General features: G+C 33.2%; 1 protein-coding gene and 1 long non-coding RNA gene across 14 annotated transcripts in view; both read left to right on the top strand.

Annotated features, from left to right (window-relative positions):
* ARB2A (ARB2 cotranscriptional regulator A) overlaps nt 1-15481 on the top strand; it is a 416372-nt gene that overhangs the window by 76596 nt on the left and 324295 nt on the right. For 3 of the 13 annotated variants that reach the window (XM_021085392.2, XM_085014056.1, XM_085014057.1), the window contains one exon: nt 5327-5436. The exons of the other annotated variants lie outside the window; for them this stretch is intronic. In XM_021085392.2, the coding sequence (XP_020941051.1) occupies nt 5327-5436 (110 nt within the window). The remainder of the gene's footprint in view (nt 1-5326; nt 5437-15481) is intronic. 13 annotated transcript variants of the gene reach the window in all.
* Nucleotides 9937-14665, top strand: LOC146405647 (uncharacterized). Its single transcript, XR_014838378.1, has 2 exons — nt 9937-10040; nt 11476-14665. It is a non-coding gene; the product is annotated as an uncharacterized LOC146405647 (long non-coding RNA).

Below are 15481 nucleotides of genomic sequence, written 5' to 3'. Positions count from 1 at the left end.
TCCACCATACTCCCATCTCAATACTCTCTAGGTTTCAAGAACATTTTGTTAAATTAGTTAAAGGGAAAAGATTCTAAAAAATCATGCTTGGCTATTATGTCATAGGCAGATGGGCCTTCTCAATTATGCTATTTATTTTATTCTTCTTCATGAATTTGTCAGTTTTTTCCTCCCTGATTTTTAAAGAAGAGACTGCACAAATTGTTCCTTGAACCTCTTTTTCCTTTGAGGATGCACTCATGCTTCCACATATATCCATATTCATGTATGTGTGTGTGTACAGACACATACACTATTTGAAATCTCTTTTGGGGCATTTGGGAACTGTTTGATCAGAATAGAGGGATTCTGATTGTGGCATGATATAGACTTTAGAAGGATTCTGGAACTTAATTTATTCAGAATGTGTATTTGAGGTCAGTATAATACTATTGAAAGTTTTGTATGGATTTCCTTAACAAAAACTGTTTTACGTCATTGACTGTAAATTGATTTTTAAATGTTTTACAGTGCAAAAAGTTGTGTTTGGCCATTTTTACAGATGAAATAGTCTGAGCAAGAGGTTAATTTATTGCATGTGGTTATTAAATCTTGGATTAGGAAGTCATGAATTCCAAAGGCATTTGAACTCGTTTTTTTAAGAGTAACTTCTAGGAATTAGCAGAGATGTCACTTGAAGACGGGAAGACCAATTTGTTAGTGTTTATAGGCATTAGGTTTCCCAAACCTAAGATTAAATGTGGCTTTTAATTGCTAAGAAGTATGTAGACTATATTATGTGAAGAGAATGTGCATACTTTTTAGCTTTGCTTAGGATCCTGAAATATCTTGTTGAATGCAGAATAACTAGTTGAAGCTATACTGGGATGCTTAGAAAACATATTCAGTGTTAATCTGCACTCATTTTCCAACTAGCTCCTAGAACAACTGTCTGTGCTATGCTAATGTTAAAATGAGCTGAGGTGCACAACTAGTATATCAGATAAAATATTTGTTTGCTCAAAACTACTTTGGCTGACTAGACATGTTTTGGAGCCTGATAACAAGTTGCTCAAGCAACTTATGTGTAGTGATGGTTGATTTGTTGGAAATATTAAAAATGCAACATGAGTATTGACAATTAGGAAGTAAAAACAGCTATCAGATCCACCTGGCACATAGAAACTAGAGGTGAGATGTTTAGTTTGGAATTGGTCTATGAAGTAATAAAGAGCTGTCCACTTTATTTGTTTATTTTTTATTATCTGTCCCCTAAGAGGAGATACCTGTTCCCCCCCACCCCCCGCCACTGGATTTCCAGTGCCTGGATCAATGACTGGTATATAGCAGCTTCTCAATAAATATTTGTTGACTGAGCATACTACTTGACAGAGAGCAAGAATGAGACTTCATAGTGATTAATACTTTATTCATTGCTGTAATCAAGAGTAGAAGATTTCAAGTAGAGGGTAAATATTATTTTGGTTTGCTTTCAAACAAGATATTGCTATCTCAGATCATAATTATTTATTAGAAAATTGACATCAAATTTATATTTTTGTAAGTGAGGGACATTTTCATGGCATCAACTGCTTGAATGAAAAAGATTCATAAAATGGGCAAATCTCATTTTAGGGAAGCAGTTTCTTTCTAGGGTCATAACATATGTAACACTGGAAGTCAGGGATTATAAAACAGTGTAAGTAGATACCAGAACGTAGGATATTCTTTACTTGAGATATTTTAGGGGCCAGTGTGAGAATCCTGACTTGGACTTGTGGAACAGTGAGAGTTTATTTGGGGCCCCTCATTGCACTGAGCAATCCTACAAGTCATAGAACATGTTAAACACTCTAGTGGTCATCATTCGCACACAAACTTGAGGTCTGAAGCAATGCACTACCCATAAGTTTAAAAAGTCTGCTGAAAACTTAACATGAGCTCTACCCTCTTGACAAATATTTAAGTGTACTACAGTATTGTTAATTATAGGCACGTTTTAAAGCAGATCTTTAGAATTAATTGTTCTTATATAGCTGAAACTGTATTCCTCATGAACAGCAACTTGCCATTTTACCTTACCCCAGCCCTTGGCAAGTACCATTTCACTCTCTGTTTCACTGAGTTTGACTATTTTACATGCTTCATATAAGTAGAAACATGCAGTATTTAGTATTTTCCTTTGATAATTGACTTATTTCACTTTGCATAATATACTCCAGGTCATTCATGTTGTTATGTATGGCAGAATTTCCTTCTTTTTGAAGGCTAAATAATATTCCATGCTTTGTAAATACCACATTTTCTTTACTCATTCCTCCCTTATTGGACTTTTGGGTTGAAATGTTTCGTATCTTGGCTATTGTGAATAATGTTGCAAGGAACATGATGGTGAAGATAACTCTTTGAGATTATGTTTTTCATTCTTTTGAATGTATACACAAAAGTAGGATTACGAGGTCATATGGTAATTCTATTTTTAACTTCTTAAGGAACATCCATACTATTTTCCAAGTGGCCACACCATTTTATATTTCTACCAACAGTATACAAGTTTTTCAATTTCTGAAATTGTTGTGGTTATCATCCATTTATATTCTTTTGGTAAACATATATTTGATATGCATCTGCCTTGCATATTCCATGCTCATGGCCAGGCTCATGCTCATTACTTTTCAAGTAATTTATAAAAGTTATTACTTCATTTTACACTTAAAAACTGATTTTACTTTTTAACTCTTTTATATGCATTATGTCATATGATTCTTATAGGCATGTGTGGTCAATCTCCTCTTAGAATTGTTATTAGGAATTTTCTAAGAACCTATTATACATTTTTAATTTGAGCTTTTGTTGTTCAAACTAGGCTCTCTGCAAAATTGTAAGCTGCTTACATTGTAAAGGAATTTGGAAGTTCTCATTAAAAAATAGCTTTGTAATTCATAATTTTTCAAGATATACTTCTACGAACATTTTTATGTCAGTACATTTATAGGATTGAGCAAAAAATTTTATAGTAGATGGCATGAATATTTTACTTTGCATCTACAGTGCAAAAGAACAACAAAAAATGTGTGGGGAATTCTGTTTTGAGCTGGCAAGTCTGTGGGTTTAATTTGAATTCACTGAAGAGAGTGGACTTCGTAGATTCACAGTTAATGAGCCATTTCTCTTAAAGTATTCTGTCACTATGGGATTGCATACAGTTAGAACTGACAGTTGGAAACGTGCTGAGATAGGAAAACTAAAAAACAGCTGTCTCTCTGGGCAAATGGTACCAGCTGGTGAAGCTCGCCAAAGGAAAATATTTTATATAATAAAGTAGCTTTCAGATATCACTGAAGTTGTGTGTTACATATTTAAGGTATTTTTTTTTAAACTTTGCTTTTGTCAAGGCATACTACTGAGATATTTTTTTCAGTTTAAGAAGTTTTGTATTTTGTTGACAACTAATCTCTTTAACCTGTATTCCTTAAACAATGTATAAGACTTTAAAGTTTACTTTTTGTACTTGTGTGGGAATCATTGGAAAGGTGTTTTTGTTTCTTTATGGGTTTTAGAAGTAGAAATATTTTTTTTTTCTGTTAAGTCTTTTCTAGAATGAAATCGATTTTTAAAATGTCTTGAATTGTTTCAGAAATGAATGGTTATGTTCTCAAACTCTGAGAAAAGATTTATACCACTGAACTTAAATTTTGATGATTCTCTTTCTTTGATATTGTCAGATCTTACTAATAAAAATTATCACTTAATTTGTAAAAATTACCTATATTTTATCTAAGTAGGGATCTATTACTTTTTTGGCAGAGTGATGTATATTGAATTTCTAGAATGTTTGTATTCTGAGGTTCTTTAGTTTTGTACATGAAGAAACTGTATAATTAATGTTTGTGCAAAAATAAGAAAATGACTAGTGTATGTTACAGACATCAGTAGAAGTTCATCCTGTCACTCATAAGAAAAAAACCTTAGCTAAAAGTAATAAATCTAACTGATTATATTGTGTATTTGGTAGTAATCTAGCTTCCCTCCTCTTTTAGTTTATTCACTATACGTTTTTGTCTCACTTTATTAATGGTTTGTATGGAATTTACAATATGCATCTTCAGCTTACTACAGTTAATCTTCAAATTAACTGTATTCTCACATATAATATGAGAATTTCCTAACATTGTATTTTAACATCTACCTATATTTATTTCTACCTGGAATCATTTTCTTTAGCATAAAGAGCATTTTACAATATTTCTAGTACCATCCTTTTTTTTTTTTTTTTCCTGCCTTTTAGGTCCATACTCACGGCATATGGAAGTTCCCAGGCCTAGGGGTGAGTTGGAGCTGCAGCTTCCAGCCTACACCACAGCTACAGGAACATCAGATCCAAGCCGTGTTTATGACCTACACCACAATTTGTGGCAATGCCAGATCCCCAACCCACTGAGTGAGGCCAGGGATTGAATCCATATATTCACAGATACTAGTCAGATTTGTTTCTGCTGTGCCACGATGGGAACTCCCTCTAGTACCATTCTATTGGCATTTAGTTTTCTTGGCTATTGTCTGAAAATGTCTTTATTTTGCCTTCTTTTCCAAAAGATACTTTCCATGTATTAGACTTCCAGGTAAGGGATATATATATATGTATGTGTATATATATGTATATGTGTGTGTGTATATCACATATTATATTATCGTGATATATATAATATATATTATAATATTTTTTTTTTCTTGGAATCCTTTCAAGATATTTTCCCATTGTCTTCTGGTTTGTAATCTTTCTGTTGAAAAGTTAGTGGTAATTCTTATTTTTGATTTCCCAGTGATTTTTCTGGCTGCTTTTGAGATTTTCCCTTTATTACCAGTTTTCTCTTGGGGTTCTTTTCTTCACTAACTTCTTTGTTGAGCTTCTTGGATGTGTGTTTATAGTTTTTATCAAATTTGGAAACTGATCTACCATTATTTTGAAAAACATTACTTCTCCTTCCCCTGCCCTCCATTACCCCAGTTACATGCATGTTAAGCTGCTTGTCATCGTTCCACAGGTCACTGAAGTGTGATTCATTTTTTGTCTTTTCTCTTTTTCATTTTGGATAGCTTTTATTACTATATCTTTACATTTTTTATCTATTCTCCTGTGGTATTTAATCAGGTGTTAAACCTATTTGCTGAGTTTTTTATTTCAGATAATGTATTGTTCAGTTCTGAGCAGTTCCATTTTTGGTTCTGTTTTTTAATCTATTTCTTTTCTTACTATATTTATATTTTCCTTTATATCTTTGAATGTTTTTATAGTAACTGGTTTAATGTGCTTTTCTCCTAATTTCATCATGTCTATCATTTCTAGGTCTATTTTTATTGACTGATTTCTCTCCCAGTTATGGATCACATTTTCCTGTTTCTGTGAATGTCTATAGTAATTTGTATTGGATGATGGACATTATTAATATTATATTGGTGAGTGACTGGATAGCATTGTCTGTCTTTAAAGAAAATTGAATTTGAATTTTGTTTTACTAACGGTTAAGTTTGTTGTGGAATAGTTCATTCATAGATTTGTTTTAAATCTTTCTAAGGTAGATCTAGAGTAGCATTCTCTGACCACTATTTAATACTCCTGAGCACTCAGTGAAGCCTTTTCACTCTAACTGATTTGAACCCAAATATTTCAGAGTCCTATATAGAGTTCTTCAAATTGCTCATTTTGAAATTTTTCAGTATTTATTTTCCTCAGTAATTTTCTCACCCTAGTGTTTTGTAAGTTTTACCCTATGCATATACAGTGTAGGCAAAGACATACAGAAACTCATACATAGATTTCTGTTGCACTTTTTCTGCACAACTCCCTTATCTATGGTATTGTACTCTAAAATTCCAGTTACCTCAGTTTCCCAGAACTCAGATCTCCTTCCCCTCAATTCACTGAGGCCAGTGGGTTCTGTTAGGGTTCTTCCTCCCAGGACACAATCTAGAAATGGCCCTCAAGGAGTTTCTGCTACAGCCCAGCAGGTTAAGTACCCGGTACTTTCTCTGCCTAAAATCACTGCTGAGGTGCAGATTCGATCTGTGGCCTCATGCAATGGTTAGAGGCCTGGTGGTGCTGCAGCTGTGGTGTAGGTTACAACTGTGGCTCAGAATTGATTCCTGGCCCAGGAACTTCCATATGCCATGGATGTGGGGAAAAAAAAGAAATGACCTTCAGGCAGAAAGCCAAGATTATATAGGGTTCATCTCCTTTAGTTTTTTTCTTTGAGGGTTCATAGGTCTATATTGCCTGTTTTTACTCTCCAAAACAGTTCAATATGTTTTATACACTTGTTTATTTGTTAATAAAGAGAAGGCAAATCCAAATATTAGTAATTTCCCTTTGGCTGGAAGCTGAAACCTAACAACTTATTGTACTTTTTTTTGGGGGGGGGTGCTGGTCCTTATTTATTTATTTTTGCTTACAGTGTAGTAAAAACAGAAAGAATGCTGGAAACGTCTCTTCCTCTCACTCCATTGGAGAGGTTATGAAAGAGAGTATCTTCTGATTTAAGATAGTCCATCTTAGAATAGTGGTTCCCAGCAGAAACCACATCATGTTCAGTAGAATTGTCCTCTATTTCAGCTCAAAAACCATTAGACCATTAAAGCTCTCCTTGTAGAAAGGCAAAAGGAGAGTGGTAAAAATAGTTTTAATTCCTGCTATCATCATAGGGAATAGTTACCTTTCTTTGAAAAAAGATAAAGAGGCAAAGTTTTAATCCACAGTGTAGTTGCCCATCTTTCAACAAATTCAGATGACATTGCAAAGGCTACTCTGAATTTTATCAATCTACCAGATTTTTTTGTCCCTAGTCACAGTGTAGTCTTATTCTTTATGTGAGTGCTTTTCCTTAGAAGAGTAAATAATTTACAGGAAACTTATTATTTACATGACCAATACCTGATTTATATATAGCTTGTTTCTTTTTCTGGCTTACTGATAACTGTTTTTAAACCATTTATTTTCACATATTAGCCTACCTTAGGTGTATGAACTATAATGTGTTTCCTTGAATATGTTAATAAACATCAGCCCAAAGTCATCCACACATGTCTATTTGCCTTTGAGATCGTTTTTATAAATGTCTACTTCAGCAGAGTGATAAGAAAAGAAGAAAAAGATAATGAAAAGTTAGCATGATTCTTTAGCTAAATGCCTGACAGTGATAGTTTTGTCCTGAGTGTCTGAGTTCAAGAACCATGCCAATCATAATCCTTCTTGTTTTGAAACATAGATGTTAATATTACTCAGAGTAACAAGAAAAATTGGGCTCTAGTGTTTAATGTCATCTGCATATACCTAATGTTAAAACTAAAATCATATGATTTTATGTGGCCAGGAAATGAATCGAGGGCAGTGCTTTTTAATAGTGTACATTTCAGAAAAGATGCTGGTCACACTTTTTTCCACTTTTGGGCCAGAAAAAGGCATGCTTTGAGAAGACTTTTGTTAAGGCCAGGGATACTTAACTCCAGGATATAGTTTTTAGGGGGTTGGCTCTTTGAACCTCAATGGGATAAAAATGACATCTTTATTTTTACTAATCTGTAACCTAAGTTTCTTTTAATTATAACTATAGGCATAAAATATAATAATAGCACTCTTGTGACTTTTTCACCATTAGAAATGATCTGTTTTTATATGATAAAATTTTAGGTTTTGATGTATCTAAAGTGCATTGATAAGGAAGGACATATAAAAATATATCTTAAATCTGGTATTTAAAATGTTTGGACTGCATTCCACTATAATTGGTTTCCTTTATAATTCTGTATATTTTAATTTAAAAAAAAAACAGAAACATTGTTCTGAGAAGAGTCCATCGACTTCATCAGACAGCTGGAAGAGCATTCTTCATTTGCTCACACATTAAGAAAGCCTAGCTTCGGCAATTAAAATTACTCTCTTTTTACTTTACCTACATTGAATATCCTCTTTTTTGGCTCTTGCCTGCTGATATTAGGTTACTCATAGATCTTTAATTTCAGTTTTATGTCTCACTCTCGCTTAGCATCTTTATTTATTGACCACATAACACAGGAGATGGAATGTATCATGTAAGTTCAGAAAACAGGTTCTAGACTCCAGAGTAGGCAGATTTCCTAGGTTTCAGTTCAAACTCTAAAACTTATTTAGCTGTATAACTATGGGTAAGTTATCTAACTTTTCCAATAGTTAGGGTTCCTCTTATCAAGGGTTGTAAAGACTGAAAAAGTACAAATTTATTAAATCAGCTTATGTTAGTGTGAGTACTCTGCATATGTTTGCTATTATTACTCTTTATTCAAAAAAATTTTTGATTGTCATCACATGAGCTAGGCCTTAGACATTCAGACCCAGACAAATATATACATACATATGTGCGTACATATATATTTACTCGTTTCCCAAAAGCTAAAAGTCTAATGACAAAGATGGCAAAGACAAATCTTGGAGAGGACATTTTTATAATTATTAATAATATAAGTATTAGGAAGGATGAATGCAAGATTCTTAGCTATGTCTTGAGCATAGATTCAGGGCCAGGCAAGGAAGACACTGAAGCTGAATAAAGAAAGGATGGAATGAGCATTCCCGGCAAAGCAATGCTATTTGAAAAGGCTCTGAGGGGAAAAAGATCCTGATTCATCTGAGAATTGAAAAGAAAGTCAGTGTTGTTACACAGTATGGAGAATGAGGAAAGAGAGTCGGTATAGGATGAAGCTTGAGAAATGTGCAGAGACCAGATCTGGTAAGCCTGTGCTGTGATAAGTATTGGGGCCCTATCCTTATAGCACAGGCAAGCTTTAGATTAGCATATTCAAAGGATATCTGCTAACAGTGATAAGATCTAAAGGAAGAATTGCTATAATAGATACAGCAGAAGGAAGCTACAGAAGCAATCCATGGAATAGATAATAGCTTGTTAATATAGTAGAATGAACTAGGAAGGCAGTAGTAGATATGGAGAGGTATAGAGCTCTTCCAAGATTAGCTCGATGATTTAATGATTGATTTCAAGGGAAGGATGAAGGAGAAGGAGTTAAGATATTTAGGCTTGGACTTAAGCAGTTAGGTGGATGGCAGTCCCATCTATAGAGTTGATGGACACATTGGAGAAGGAATAGGTGTGGAGATTTATAGATGGAGTCACTTTGAACATAGAAGTTTGATGTGCCTGTGAAATCACTAGGAGGAGATATCAGTAGTTAACTGGATACACTTACAAGTTGGCTGCTGTTTAAGAATCTGGTGGAAATCTCTGATGGGGCCTGGGTGAAGGATCCAGCATTGTCTTTGCTGTGGCTCACATCGCTGCTGTGTCACAGGTTTGATCCCTGGCACAGGAACTTTTGCATGGGAGGACTATTCTTTAGAGCAGGTAAAAGGAAAACGTGAGAGCAAGTGATCTGAAGCTGATCTAAATGAAGGATAGCTGGTGATATAGACTGGAACTCCAGGGAATGCTAATAGAAAGTTGGAGGAATGAATTTTATTTCAAAGATATGCTGAAAAAGCAGTTACTTCAAAAGGCTTTTTAAAAGTTTAGAATGTACCCACTGAGAATGAAGTATAAAAGGTTTTAAGGGGGAAAAATAGGGATGAGATGGAGATAATTCTAGTGAAATTTAAGATGTAGTTCTGACATAAGAGGATATGCACCCCGGGTAAATGTGATTTAGTTCTAATTAGATAACTCATTGCCATTCATATCATAGTCTCTTTAATGTAAAGATGCTAGAGGAGCCCTTTTAGGTTTAGCCAAGCTGACATTATTAAATAGTATCAAACCTTAATTATTAAGAAATTTTATATTTTTTTCTTCCTCATGCTTTCCCTCTGTCACTCCCTCCTTTTATCTCTCTCTCTTCCTTTCCTTTCCTTCCTAGGAGGGAGCTAGGATGGAATGTCAAATTAAGATAAATAGGCCATTAAGAGGAAAAGGTGTTCTTTTTAAAATAGTTTGATAACTTACAGGGTAGATCTTTAAATGATTCCAAGCCCCAGGTTAGTAATTATGTGTACATTTTATTTGCATAAGATTTAATAAATAGTGCATAAGGGTATATATGTTTTTCTTAGTGAATACTTTTGAAAAGCATTAAATATTTTAAAAATTGATTAAAATCTGGTACATCCACACAGTAGAATATTATGGCTAGTAAAAACAGAATAAAGGAGACCTCTGTTACTGAGAGAATAGATGATCAGGTTAAATTTTCAGATGATCAAGTAACATGGTCATTTAGGTATAAGAAAGAAGGGCTCATAAGAATATATTGTGCAAAAAATTATATAATACAGTGTGTGTAGTATGTTTTTAAGAAATAGAGGAAAATAATACATTTTTATTTACTTATATTGGCACTAAGAAACTGGAAGGATATATAAGAAACTAAATAATAAGATTACCTATGGGGGCAAAGTAAGGGGGAATATAGTGGAGGAGGACAGGGTGGGTATGAGACTCCTTGGTATATGCTGTGTTATAGTATTTTTATTTTTAAATCTTGTGATTTTAATTCCAATATAAAAATTAATTTTTAAAATATTGATTTTCTTTTAAATGTATTACTTATAGATCTTTATAAACCAAAATACCAGATATTTGCAAGCACGGCTACTTATTTTTCTTATTTTTTAATCATTTATTTATATATATATTTTTTCTACTGTACAGCATGGTTACCCAGTTACACTTAGATGTATACATTCTTTTTTCTCTCATTACGTGTTCCATCATAAGTGACTAGACAGAGTTCCCAGTGCTACACAGCAGGATCCCATTGCTAATCCATCCCGAAGGCAACATTTTTTTCATTCATTCATTTCTCATATACATCTATAGAAGTGGGATATAAATCTTGTTTGTAAGATGTCTGCTTCACTGGGCAACTGAGAAATGTGAGGTAATTATGATAGAGTGCTAAATGTCATAAGAAAGCACAGTCATTGATAGAATCAATGAAAGCTTCAAGTAGGAGGTAGCAATTGAATTAAGTTTTGGGGCATCCCATAGATTTTGGTGGTGGGAATTTGGGGGAAAATGGGGCAAGTTAAAGGAATTTCAGATGAGAGATGAGCATAGGCACAAACATAGCAAACGGTAGGACTTATTCTAGTGAGTCCATGATCATGACAAGTAATAAGAAATGAAAATTATTTCTAGGTAGAGTTGCGGTTTTGTAACATTTTGAGACATTAAAATGTTTTGGTGAAAGCAAATTGTTAAATTATTTGTCATGTGCTACATTTCCATTGAAATAATTGTGGAAAAAGTAGCAACTGCATTAGCAATGTGAACAGTGTGGGAAATTTTAAAATAATCTTATGTTTTGATATCATTTTACACTTACAGAAAAGTTGCATGATTAAAAGGAAACCATAGTGAGTTCCCTCGTAGCCTACCTTTTTGTGACTCATTTTGAAAATAAGTTAGAAACATTATGCCCTTTTTACCACTAATGCATTGCTGTACATTTCCTAAGAACGAGAACATTCTCTTCATAACTATTGAGCAATTATCAGACTCAGGAACTTTTATGTTCTGTCAATCTGCAAGCCAAGCCAGGTTTAAAATTTGCAGATTGTCACGTTATATACTCAGTAGCTGATGTTCCTCAAGTCCAGGAACAAATGCATGTTCACATATTGCGTATAGTTATCATGTCTCTTTATTCGCCTTTAATCTGGAGCCATTCCTTAGCCTTTCTTTTTCTTTTCTTTTTTTTTTAAACATTGTATTGACTTTTTTCAAGGACATTTCTTTTTTTAATAATGACTTGAGCATCTTTCTTTGGTCTGAGGACCTTGCTATTCCACAGCCTTAGGGACAGTTGCTTGTTGCACTTGGAGATGACTAGCATTTCAAGAACATATCCCACCACACAAAGTATAATTGAGTCCACGTGGCGATGCCTCTAGATCAAGTTGAAAATACAAAGTGGTTTCTCATATTCACATTAGATTTAAAAAAAAAAACCTTTTGTTCCTCACATTATATTTTGTTCATCTTTTAAAGTTTTATTTAAGTGAAGTTGATTTATGATGTTGATAGTTTATGCTGTACAACAAAGTGATTCAGTTATACATGTATACACATCCACTCTCTTTCAGATCCTTTTCCCACATAGATTATCATAGAATATTGAGTCGAGTTCTCTGTGCTATACAGCAAGTACCTGTTGGCCAGTCATTCCACATACCTCAGTATTCATACACCAATCTCAAACCCCCAGTCCATCCCTGCCACCCTTGACCTGTCCACTTTGGTAACCATAAATTTGTTTTCAAAGTCTATGCGAAACTGTTTCCATTTTGAAAATAAGTTCATTTGTATCCTTTTCTTAGGGGTACAGGACATTTGTAGAATGACCCTCAATTTAAGTTTGTCATATATATTCCCATGACTAGATTCAGTTCATGATTCTTTGACAGTTTTAGTGCCTTAGATGTGATCTTTTGTCCTCAGTGTATGATATTGTGAATAAATGACTTTGGTTTGCTCTGATATTGGTGATGTCTGTCAGGTTATATTATAAAATTACAAATATGTAATTTGGGGGAATATACTTGAAACCATATTCTTTATGGGACTTCTAGCTGTTAATTTTTGCATTGATTGATGATTTTCTAACTCCATCATTTCTTCTACTTGTATCAGTTGGCATTCTACCTCAAGAAAAGAGCTTTATTTTTCTTTCCTTTTTACTTTATTCATTTTTTTATACATTGTGGATTCATGGATACTTATTTTACTCAGTGGGCTATATTCTCCATTGCTGTCATTATTTTGATGCCTAAATTATGACAGATTTGGTTAGGGATTCTCCTCAAGCAGATTCTTTATTCCTTTAACATTTATTTGTCACACTTTCAGAATCTTCTTACATTCTTATGCACATTTTTTTTTTCAGACTTTACTTGTATTTTCCTTGCTTCAGGCCCTGGAATCAGCCTTTTCTCATAGGATCCTTGGTTCTTTGTATGGTGATGGGCATAAAAATTCAACCCCTTGAATAATTCCAATCTCCAATAAGCTCTAGTTATTTTTGTCAGAAAAATTTTTATATATATACATATAAAACACACACAGACACCTCGATCTGTGTTTTGGTGGTGGTGTTATTGCTTCTAGGCTATCAGCAAATGTGAATGTCTGTGTGTACACATGTATATATATTCATAGTTTTTACTCTCTGTAGATAGGTAAATATAGAAATAAATATGATAAAGATATATATGTATATATGTGAAATAAGTGTATATATGCTCATGCAGATATATACCTACATCCATCTCATCTATGTACATGAATAGGATATATATATATATGTATATGTACACACATATATATACATACACTGATACCAACTCAATACATTTTTAAAATCAAATCTCAAGTTAAAGCCATGAAGTTGAACAAGTAAACCTTACAGAGGGGATACACTGTAGATGATTTTTTCTACTAAGTTCTTACTATATTTTCCTATATTATAGCCTGAAAAATGAAAGGAGATGACTTTTATTTGAGGTATTCAAGTATCTCCTGTCTCCTTCTTTGGCCAGTAACATGAAACTGATGATAAATTTCCATTTCTACCAATGTAAAGTGGCTGAGTAATGTTTTGTATCTATATCTGGAGACGTAAAATTGGCAATTAGGAAGGAGTTGAGACTAGAAAGGTTGTGTGTGAGTAGAAGGTATGGTGTACTCTGAGGACTGTAGTATTTCATTTGGTGTTACTGACGATAAACATAGTGCAGCTGTTGAGTTGCACCCTTCATAATTAGATGAGTTAACTTTAGAATTAGGCATGCTTGATTTTAGCTGCAGTATATTTGCAAGTAAATAGTAAACCAAACGTTGTAAAATGCCCCCAGTTAAACTGTATCTTGTTTATATTAGCTATTCTTTTACCTTAAAACCTGAGAATGCACGTAAATTATATTAAATATTTTATTGAAAATTTTCTTACTTTATAGTAAATATTCTTGTCTGAAATTTATGAGACCAAGAAAATCCAGAAAGAACTGGGAGGGTAAATGGATAACAGCCAAATTACAGGATTCTCTTTTAGGTCTGTTTCTGCTAATTCAATAATGAAAACTTAGAAAAAACGTTAAAAAATTGAGCACCTTATTCCACTTTTTTTTTTTTTTGAGTTATAATCAAATGCAAACCATAGTCCTTTTTTCAAAGAATGCATATGAGGTAGAGGAAATAAGAGTAAAAGGGATACAATAAGAGTAAAAGCCAGAAAATAATTATTTGTTGAATAGACCTCTGTTGACAGGGGAAATATTTTAGTGAGAAGGCTTTATGAAGATGGTGTACTTTAAGGTGATTTTTTTAGAATCCCTAAGGAGGCAGAGGTACAAGAATGTTAGATAATAGAACTAATATTTAGAGACCTTGTAATAAGTATCATTTTAAACAGCTAAAAATGTAAAAATAGAAAACTAACATATAACAAAGATTAGAACCATATAAAAAAGAAAGTACTAGATTAAATAATACCCAATAAAATGTATGAACATCAAAATATAGTCAATAAAGTTAAAAATTCAGTGGCCCAGTCAAATAGCAAATTAGATACAGTTGAAGGGAGAATTAGAATCCTAGAAGGTAGACCTAAGAAAATTACTCAGTATGTATCCTTGAAAGATAAAAAGAAATGGTAAATATGAAAGAGAGCTTATAATAGGGAAAGTATAATAAAAAATGCCCAATATATGTCTAGTTAGGACTTTCAGAAGGAGAGAATGGGAGTGAGGAAATACTTAAAATACTGTCTGTGAATTATTCTGAATTGGTGATAGGTTCAGGAAGTACACTGAGTCCCCTCATGAAGATTGATAAGACTTAATAATCTACACCTAGACATTATAGAGAATCTGTAGCACATCAGAGACATAGGAAAAGGCCTTAAAAGAAGCCAGAGAATGAAGCCTGATTACCTACAATCTCAATTAGACTGACAGAAATATTAACAGCAACCATGGAAACCAGAGACACTAGAGAAAATAACTATTGATCTAAAACTTTATGCCTAAATAAAATTATCATTCAGTGTTAAGTCCAGATAGAGACATTTCCAAACAAAAAAGTAAATTTACTTTTTTCATAAAGAACCAATGAAGAAGAAAACTGAACTAATGAGAGCAAGAGAGATGCACCCAAGGAGGAATGCTGAACAAATGAATTGGTAATCACATGGGAAATTGAAACAGACTTTACCTAAATAAAGCAACAACAAAATCACTGAAAAAGAGTACAAAGCAAGGAATCAAATATGCTATATACAAATAGTATGTAAGATGAGTTTAAAAAGTTCAAATCTTTGAACTTCAAGAGTGAAAATTTATTAATTTATACTTTGATATGTAAAATATTCATGTTAAAACTATAAAGATGCCACTAGATAGTAGTCTCATGAGTCTGTTTTCTGAGATTTTCTTTGACTGTAGGGGGCTCAGGGATAAATAGAATAT

This window comes from Sus scrofa, chromosome 2, assembly GCF_054392235.1.
Source record: "Sus scrofa isolate SSC_HxYL_T2T_F1_AM1 chromosome 2, Sscrofa_HxYL_maternal_Yorkshire_Landrace_v2.0, whole genome shotgun sequence".
NCBI classification, from domain to species: Eukaryota; Metazoa; Chordata; class Mammalia; order Artiodactyla; family Suidae; genus Sus; species Sus scrofa.
This window is presented reverse-complemented; position numbering and strand designations above follow the sequence as displayed.